We start from the raw sequence: 10541 nt of genomic DNA on the forward strand, positions 1-10541 counted from the left end.
AAATACGGTAAAATCGCACCAAGAGCCACAATGATTGAAATTTCCCGAAATAACTAAAGCAAGTATAAAGGGATTACGAGCGCAGCTACTTTTTTTTAATCACTTCGTACTTCATTAGCCATACAGAGAAGGTTTTAGACTCCATGTTAAAAAAAAAGTATCAACAGATTAATCTTTTTAAACATGAGAAGATTAATTTCATGTTTTTTAAATTTGTATATGCTTAAATATAGTGCTTTCGTTTCTAAATCAATACTACTTTGTTCTTTATACTTATTGCTATTTTAGTTTTATGGGTAAGGAAGAAACTCGATTTTTAATCACGTCAAAAGATGTGTTTTAAATTCTTTCACTTAAAACAGAAAACAAAAGCAAGTAACGATTTTTTCTAATAATTATTACTGACCCAGGCAACGCCCGGTATTTTTGCTAGTATTTAATACGTATCTGCGATAATAAAATAAGTACCATTTATCTCATTAAGATTTCTTTTGAAATGAGTTACTCAAAGACATTTTAAGAAGTTTTGTGTGAAATTTTCAAGTTACTTTTTAAAGACAATAAATATTATTTGAAGTAATTTTAGTTTTTAATGTAAGTCATCCATCTTCAGAGTGTTGTGTTCAAACTATGCTATTGAAGAAAAGTCAAATATTCCACTTATTAAAGGAATTAAGAAACGCTGTTTCAGAGTTTGTAATGCTTCAAAATAGTGATCTTCTTAAAGATTTTTCTGTGCCTAAATTTTATACAAAAAAAAAATGGACATTACTAAGTCGCATTGGACCTTAAATGCATGTGTTTATTCTAATTTTCCGTAAGTAAGACTTCTAACTTTTTCAATTTAGATGACGCAACTAGCAATTTTAGAGATTTCAATACTTTGATATGTACTTGTATTGCTTTGCATTGAAATGAACAAGTTTTGTGTTGAATGAAATCAGTGGATACCTGAATATATGAAGGAACTTAATTTTGAAAGCGTTTAATTAACTATTTTCGTTTTTCGAGTGATTCGGTGTAAGTTCTTCCTGTATTACATTAAGGTCTATCCATTCAGAATAAATGGTTGTTGTTTTTTCTCTGATGTTACAAATTACATTTGATGGATGTATTGGAATTTTTACTTCTTAAAGTGTTATGTATACAACTTCGAACGCTATTCGCTTTACCCACCATTGTTTTTTACAACAGAAAAAAAAACATAAAAGTAGTTGGAAAAAAGAAAGGAGCTTAAATCTTCCTTGATGACTTAGACATTAGTTCCAAAAACAGAAGACAGGACTTCTAGGGTCGAAAAAGTTGCTCCATTCGAACTTTTGTACGAAGAGACATCGGCGCACAATGCATTTTCAAATGCAAAAAAGAAAATGTCCCCACCCCCTCTCGGAATATGTGCTCCATTCCTGTCCTTGCATTTAGCTGATTGAATGACTCAACTTCTTCAAAAACTGTTTTCATTTTACTATTTCCCTTCGCTCTATTCTCGTATCCATTTTAGTGAAATTCCTTCGAATTTTCATCCCTGTTGCTGACATCACACTTCTTTCACTTTAAATATCTTTGTTACTTTTTGGTCCTACGAAAGAAGTCTTCTTTAGTAGAATCTTCTTAAAACAAATCAGTTCTACTGCTTATATTAGCGTTAGATTAGGACATACCAAAACGAACTAACTTCACACACTGTCAATTACGAGTATTTTTTGTAACTTTCTTATTATTATATCAAACTACATCATCAGAAAAAATGAGTAACGCCAAATGTTTTCATTTGACGCTTTTCAATTACTGTAAACAGAGAAATTTGCAGTGTTGAAACTCGCTAACTTTACAACGTTCTGCAAACCTAACAACATTTTTTTATTCACCTTCTGAATTCTTACCTATCATGGTTAGCTGGTCAACAGTCTATGCCATTGATATGTTATTCGTCAATATTATAAGCGTGGTGCTTCTTACCCATTTTATTATTTCCTTGGCTCTCGTTCTTCAGGAAATGAAACACATTAGGTTTTAGTAGCTCAGGTGTCAAACTATTCTCTGTTGGAGAAAGAAATGGCTGAAACACACCCACAGTTATATCTCTTGATGGACCATCACTGATAATGCCTCTACCAATGGCTTCCAATGACTTAGCGGATGGAATAGTACTTTCCAGCCTAACAGTAGCTGAACTTCTTGGTTGTCGCTCGTTTTGTACCGCTGAAAAGCGAAAGAAGAGTTTCAACATCGTTAACTTAGATTAAAAATTTCACATTTGACTGTCAATCATCTTTCATTTAATAATCTTAAATGGCATTGGTCGTTTACATTGAATTTCACAAATTACTTTGCATTAACTTGTAACAGCAACTCATTTAAATAGGTAGCGCAAGTGAGAACAATAAATATAAAACAATAACTTTAAAATGTTTCATTTAATAAAATTACAACACATATTGCTTTAAATCAAGAGTTAGTTTTATTCATTCTCCCTCTCCTCTACAAAATAGAATTTTAAAAATCTCATATTTTCACCTTTGTTGAATCAAATAGATTTTTTCTCGCCAAAAATTTGCAAATGAAACAAAAATAAGAACTTTTTTTTTCATTTCGTTTCTTATGGAAATTTAGCCTCTATTTACATCACAGAGCCATCTCAAGACATTCATTATATAATTATCAACTTAAATGCAAAAACTTTGCTTGTTTGCAAGAATCATAACGTGAACATTGTTAAACTCACCATCTTTATTCATACCACTTTCAAGGCATTTCTTGAGCCTGCAAGCTTGGCATTGATTCCTGTGAGCTTTGTCCACCAAACAATCTCCACTAGCTGCCTGACACCTGTATATTAATTTCCTCCGCACACTGCGCTTGAAGAATCCACTGCAGCCATTGCAAGCTAGAACGCCATAATGCTTGCCACTGGAGACGTCGCCGCACACCACACACTGAAGTGTTGGCTTGAAGTAAGGATCAGACCGTCTTGCACGACTCGTTTTGTGCTCATCTTCTGGATAGAAATTCCGTCGTGAGCTATGGATGGCAAAGAGAGAAGAAAATGCTCCTGCAAAATTGAAGGAATAAAGAAATTAATGTTTTTTTTGAGCAATCACGATTGCTAATTGTTCTCACTTGACTGTATTTGGCGTCTTATCATTTTATTTTCCCACCGCCACCCTCCGCACCATCACCGTCGACGGGCTCCTCACGATGCTGCTCCTATAGCGAAAGTCGTCTCCAAGTTGCGTCCATATCCTACACTTACACGCATGCATACACGCACGTACACACACACACGCACACACACACACGCACACACACACACATACACCTACACACACATACACAAACACACACACATACACCTACACACACATACACATACCCCCCCCCCCACACACACATTCATATACACAACTACCCACACACTTATGCCAGCGCACAGACACAAACACACATGCCTACACACACATACACATATGCCTACACACATATACACATATCCCCCCCCACACATTCATATACACAACTACCCAGACACTTATGCCAGCACACAGACACAAACACACATGCCTACACACACATAAACACACCCCCTACTCACAAACACACATACCCCCACACACAAACGCACACGCCTACATACACACACTCGTGATTGCCAAAAACATAATTTGAATTCTAGATGTCAAAATTCAAATTATTTTATTTTTTTTTTCATATCAGGCAACTGTACGTTACGCTGTAGTACGTTAAATATGTCATGGTCACAAAGTTCTTCAAGTGAATGAATACCTCCGTTGATGCTGGACCAGAGATTGCTCGACTCCTGGTCTGAATCAAAAATTGAGAGCTTCAGTGTTCCATCCAACCGGCTAAATAGTATAGTGGTAGGTACGGGGGACCTTGAAGTATGAAGTCTAACTTCAGTGACACCCTCAAATAGTAGCTCGATTTAGTAAAACTTTATTTTATGTCATTTAACGTGAACGTTTGTACCGTGCTGCACAAAGTGTTGCATGGAATAAGTACCGGAAGACAGCTCAAACAAGCATTACAGAGAGGGAAAATACGTCCCGGGTGAGGGTGGGAGTAGAACGAACCGGACAAATGATTGGTTTGAATTACAGTATTAATTAATTTATAAATATCTACATTACAAAAACTACCAAAATAACTTCTACAATAAGCATATTATGTAAGTCTGTTAAATTTATTTTCAAACGGTGATTAACTAATGAGATACAAGCTTGGGACATTAATTTGACCCGTTTGGAGAGTCTCGTCCTATATATAAAGGGTGTCCCAAAATTAACGCAAGATCTGAATTTGCCACCATTTTTTCCATAAATTGTTGGCAGCCATGAAAAAAGAACAATTTGACAGTTGAGAGTTTAGGGTTAGTAAAAATGGGGTGTTATTGTACCATACAGCTAGAGAGAGAGTGAAACATTTCAATTACTGCATAAGGCATTTCCTAGTCGCGTACTCTCTCATTTCAGTGATCAGAATTGGCACCCTAGATCGTGTGATTTAACATTTTTAAATTTCTTCTTATGGGGTTATTTGAATTCAAAGGTCTATGTCACCAAGCCCACAACCAACCGTGCATTACCGTGTTGCGATACCGAGCGCCAATAACAGTAACTGCTTGACCGGCCTCAACTTTCATTATTTTTGAAACAATTGTTCAATAATGAAATCGCGTTATTGTATCGTATAACTCTCCCTTTTTTGATTACCCTAAACTCTCAGCTGTCAAATTGTTCTTTTTTCAGGGTTGCCAACCATTTATTGCAGAAATGGCGGCAAATTCAAATCTTGCGTTAATTTTGGGACGCCCTTTATAACGTTCGACTTTTTTAAACAAGCTAGTGCAAACTATTTTTTTTCACCACGTAAGATGAAATTCCGGTGTCATATATGAACTCCCTCAGTACTTCTTCATGTCTGAATGGACAACAAATTCACGAATTATTTTTGTCGCCCAAGGGGGGAAATTAACGGCAGAATCGTACCAGTAAGTCAAACCATAACTATTCGAATTCAAAGTTGATTTCAACTACAGGTAAGCAATGTCGTTCTTTTTAATGGTCCGTTCATCAGAGTTTCTCTCGTTCATTCTTTTTACCCGTTCATTTAACTCGTTCATTTGAATGACTTCATTCACTTAAAGAAGTTGTTGAAGGAGATCTATTTCTCTGAACGACATACTCACTTACATTCGCAATGTTTCATTAGATCAGTAATATTCTTTGAAGGAAAAATTACTAAAAAAACTATGAAAAATGAATAAAAAAAGTTTATTCGGGTTTAGATGTACAAAGCAATTATAGTTCATTTTCTAAGATATTTCTCAGTTGTCGAATGCTAAGATATGTTTTCCATTGCAAAAATCGCAGGTTTCATTTCAGCATGTCATAAAATTAAGTTATTAAATTTTATTACTGTATAAAAAAATAAACTGTTTGTGGTGTCAGAAAATTTGCAAAATTGAACTTACGTGAAAGAGTGCACTAATTCTAAATAGAAATATATCTCCAAGTGTAGTATAGTCACAGGTTAAAATAAAACAAAAAAAAAAACAAAAAAAAAAAAAAAAATTTGAATGTGCACTTTCGGTTACATTTTTAAAAATATAAATCACGAAATAAGTAAAAGAGAACTACAAAAAAGAAAAAAAGAAAAGAAACAAGCTGTAATATAAAACACGAGAATAAAGAAATGTTTATTAAAATTATGTACGTTAAACATACATAAACTTAACAAAAATATTGTTTCATAAAACGTCTGCTTTTTGAATAAAAACTGGCATAAATTGTCGAAACAGACCTTTTCTTCCCCCAAAACAAACATCTGTAAAGCATGATATCTACACAAAAGAAAGAGATGCGTTCCTTCAAATATTTTTTCGAGCTACAGCACTGTATACGTACATATAGTATTATTACCAATAACGAAAATAAAAAAATTTTGAAAAAAAAAAAAATAGAACCGACTTCAAATTTGCTCTAAAAAGTGAAAAATAATTTTATTCTTTAAACACCATCGATAATGCTTTTAAACATAATTTTTGAAGTTGGCGCAAAAACAAAACGTAAAATCCAGTGTAACCATGCTTCGTTCATATTTTTTTCAGAAAAGCATCCAAAGTTACGAACGAAACATTTATATCGTTATTCAAATATGTTGTCATCAATGCATGCTTTATGTGATAGTGAAGAAAAAGGGCCTGGTTAAATTTATAGTTGTAGTTGAGTTATGGCCTGTGAATGATTTTATCTATCGTTTTTGCGCCAACTTCAAAAATTATGTTTAAAAGCATTATCGATGGTGTTTAAAGAATAAAATTATTTTTCACTTTTTAGAGCAAATTTGAAGTCGGTTCTATTTTTTTTTTCAAAATTTTTTTTATTTCATTCTTTTTAGTGTAAATGTAGGTATTTCAGAAATAGTTAGAAGTTACCATCACGAAACTTCACCTTATTTTTTTCATAAAAATGCTCCATAATAAAAAAAAAAAAAAAAAAAAAAAAACTATAAACACGCGTTAAACTTTAAGCGATTGGCACTAAAATCTTATCTTTGTTCCTCTTTGGAGTTAATGTGTAGTAAATTTAATTATAACCATTTAAGTATTACGTTTTTTCTAACTAATTTACATTTCACAGCATTTAAGTTGCTCATGATGCAATTCTGTATTTTCTTACTTAGCCCCCATCATTTGTTATTGGCATAGATGAAAACGAAAAAATACTACTGCAGTTGAGGCAAACCTAATGGTAGCATTGTGAAGGCTAAGCAGATCCTAATCACTGCATCACCTCGCTTCCAGGTTAGGTTTACCCCCACTATGAAGCAATAGCACTGAAAAAGGGAAGATTTCGATAATTCACATATTGTTACTATAAATCAGCAAGGTTACCAAAATAAAATTATTTACGCCAAAAATGAGACGACAGCGCCAGATTCCCGATTATTATCGAAATATCCCACTGAAGAAACTTGATGCTTGCTTCAGAGAAACCTTCATTCAAAATTATCATTACAATTACTATTAATGTTACTGTCTTATGGCACCAAACTTTCATAACAATGGGTTTCAAATTTAATCAATTAATAGGGAAATTGCATGAAATTTATGGTTTTTCGCCCATAACTTTTTTTCTAAAGGACAAATATGGTCAAACAAAGTAATGGGACCTAAGTTGAGCCATCCCCTATTCATTAAAAAAAGAATCATCAAAATCGGTTCACTAGGTGAGACGCTGTGAGTGGACAAAAAAAAAAAAAAACATACATACGGTATGAACTGATAACCGCCTCCTTTTTGAAGTCGGTTAAAAAGTAACAACAAATGTATTGATAACTCAGCCGGATTACCAGCCTATCCACGGATAATCGGAAGTTTAACAGGGCCGCAGAGAGCCAAGGAGGGTTCCCTTGTCAGTTATCTCGTCGGGTCCCTTCCCGTCCCTCCAAAAAAAAAAAAAAAAAAGGAAACGAAAAGGGGGAAAGAGAGTTAAAAAAAGGGGGGGAGAAAAGAGGGAAAAAAAGAAAAAAGGGGGGAGAAAGAAAAAATCAAAACTGCTTTCAAGAACACAATTAACTCTATCTTAAGTGCTACAACAGTAAATACCAAAACAGTAAATTTTACTTCATCTTTACATTTTCTCTTATTCGGAGTCCCCCCCCCCCCTCCTTTTTCCTTCTTCCTCTCATTTTTTTTCCTTTCTTTTCTTCTTTCTTTCTCTTTCCTTTTTTTGCGTCAGTGTCGCAGGGCCCTTTTTCCTTCTTCCTGTCATTTTTTCTTCTCTTTTTCTTTCTTTTCTTATTTCTTTCTTTTCTTTCCTTTTTTTGCGTCAGTGTCGTAGGGCCCCCTGAAAGACCCGGACCCTAGTTTCCAACTAGGTTGACGTGGTCTGCCGTCGGACCTAAGCTGGACTACAGGATAATTTAATTTTAAAAAGAAAGAGACTCACTTAAAGATTATGGAGCTTCAAAAGTAATATTTCAGAATACCAACCAGAATAGTAAAAAAAAAAAAAAATAGTATTTTAAATGACAAAAAAAATTGGACAGTATTAATCCTTATTAATCCTTACTAAAAATCTCTGGATATTGAATGTAAAATAAGCGACTTGAAAATTGCCAAGTTAAAAATAAAGCCAAATCAATATGGATGGTAATTGATAGCAGGGATGTTAAATAGAATGCAAAAGGATCGCCAGAAAAGTGATGAAAGGTATCTTTAAAAATAATTTGGCGACAGTAAGCGTGAGAAGGATTTTAGCAGGTGCGTGGACAGAAAGTGGAAATTCCGAACATTTTGTTAGTAAACAAGAACACATTTCTAATAGATTGGAAAACTGCAAATGAACTGCAACGGGTAAGGAAAAATTATGAATAAAGCAGAAAGTAAAAAAAATCGACATGAATATATTGTAATGCACTGAGAAAAAGGAAATTTGAGGTTGATTAAGAGTTAAAAAATTGAAGATGAATGAAATTCAAAAATAAAAAGCGATTTTATCACAAGCGCTCCAAACTGCCAACTGATCAAAAGAACGGTCGTTCATTTTTTAGGTGAACGAACGGATCCGTTCATTTTAAGGAATCGTTCTTTTTGACAAGTTCGTTCATGAACGACACATCCCTAATTTCAACTAGTATTCTTGACTATGCTGAACGTACTCAAGATTAAGAGTTTTCAATATCACTGGTGCGGAACATTGTTTTAAAATGAATAAAATAATTATTACTTTCTGTTCATATATCAAAAAGTTTATTGTCTTCTACTACAAGTTAAACAATGCTCTCTAAAATCAGCGCTTTTTCATATTTCAGACTTGCGTACCGACAAAACCTTTCGGAAAAAAAAATGCGTACCGGTGTCGCTTTCCCCCTATTTTTCCTTTCCCCCCTTCCCTTTAAAAGGGAAAAAAAGAAAAGTACAGATTAGTGTACCAGAAAAAAAAAAAAAAAAAAATACGTGAAACAGTTTGTGAAGCGGGGAGAGTTTTTTCATATGAAAAACAAAGAAATATTCTCACACTAAAGAACGGTCACAAAAAATATTCAAATATAAAAATAAGCAATTGCTGTAACAGTTATACATAAATTAACATTTTGGAAAAACCATAGAAATTAATGAAGATCGATCACAAAATTTACATAAAAAATATCGTATTTTTACTAAGGTTTTTTCCGTATTTTTACTAAGATTCTTCTTTTTTTAGCATAGAAGTATTTTAGCGTGAACGAGCAAAATTTTTCGAAGAATGGTCATTTTTTTCTGCGGATCAATGGTGGTTGAGAATAGCTACTCTCTTCTCAACCAGCTAGATTGCTGGTATAATATACTATTCCAACAAACCACTCAAAATACATTGATTTCTCCCCAGGTTTTTATCATTGAGTGGTGGAGGGGGAGGGGGAGAGACATTTTCCAGTCATAGTTTTGAACAAGCAACATCGTAATTATAGACTAAATAACTACATAAAACATAAATTGTTTCACAGATCAACAGAAAATCGTCAAGAGAATCAGACATCAAGCATTTTTCAAATAATTGCGTTGATTTTCATTAAATTCAATGTCACTTTTATGATTACAAAAATTAGTTTTACCTTTCTTGCTCAGAAGTTCCCTATCTAAGTTTTTTCCCATATTGACAGAACTTCCAAAAGTTGATCCAATCCTTAACAATAGCTTCATGGGAACTCTTCTCTTACTTTCGGTCTTTTAAATGTTGTGTTACTCCCTCCGCTATTCCTCGGAGCAAATCTTTGGTGTGCGATTTCTGATAGGATGCCTGATCTGTCAATCAACCGATCTTCCATCTCATTGGACGAAACCAAGAAGATCAAGATCAAACGGCGCAAGAAAACGGGCGTTTTTAGAGCACGGTTTCTTACATCTGAAAGTGAACTGCATGACTGCATCAATAGTTTATAATTTCACAAACATGAATAATTTACATCATTAGGACGCAATGGGGTTGTTTTCGAAATTTTGAAAGTATTTTTTTCTGAAATAGCATGCTTAAAAACATATATGACCATTTTTTAAATAATTTGTTTAAGTTTAATATTTTTTAAAAAATTACTTAAAACGGTGCACTTTTATTCTTTATGTTTCTGTCCGATGATCACAAATGATGAAATGCCATTCACTTTTCCATTCGCAAAGCGCAATATTTAATTCGCATCTTTACTCACGTGTATTGGCAACGATATGGTTGATAGCAAGCGTAGAGCACAATTTTAATTCGCTTCCTGATTATCATAACATGGAAAAGCGATAGAAAGATGCGGCAAAGTGCATAATTTGTGACGTCATCAAGATCACGCCTCCAATTTGTTCTCATGTTCCTTGGTCCGATTAAACGGGTTTTTGGTCCAAATAAGCGAATAATATTAGGTTTATGCAATGGGATTTGTTTTGGATCTTAAAGATTTGGTCCGAATAAGTGGCTGGTCCCATTAACCGGTGGTCCCATTAAGCGGATTCCACTGTACTATGCTGACCACATAATATTTTCATAACAATT

At 33.9% G+C, this 10541-nt stretch overlaps 1 protein-coding gene across 1 annotated transcript in view; it reads right to left on the reverse strand.

Moving 5' to 3' along the window:
- LOC129223235 (photoreceptor-specific nuclear receptor-like) overlaps positions 1–9658 on the reverse strand; it is a 30934-nt gene extending 21276 nt beyond the window's left edge. The window contains exons 1-3 of the mRNA XM_054857800.1: positions 9619–9658; positions 2726–3052; positions 1960–2202 (exon numbers count right to left, since the gene is read on the reverse strand). Of these exons, the coding sequence (XP_054713775.1) occupies positions 1960–2202; positions 2726–3052; positions 9619–9658 (610 nt within the window). The remainder of the gene's footprint in view (positions 1–1959; positions 2203–2725; positions 3053–9618) is intronic.
- Between the last annotated feature and the right edge of the window lie 883 nt (positions 9659–10541).

This window comes from Uloborus diversus, chromosome 5, assembly GCF_026930045.1.
Source record: "Uloborus diversus isolate 005 chromosome 5, Udiv.v.3.1, whole genome shotgun sequence".
Classification (NCBI taxonomy): domain Eukaryota; kingdom Metazoa; phylum Arthropoda; class Arachnida; order Araneae; family Uloboridae; genus Uloborus; species Uloborus diversus.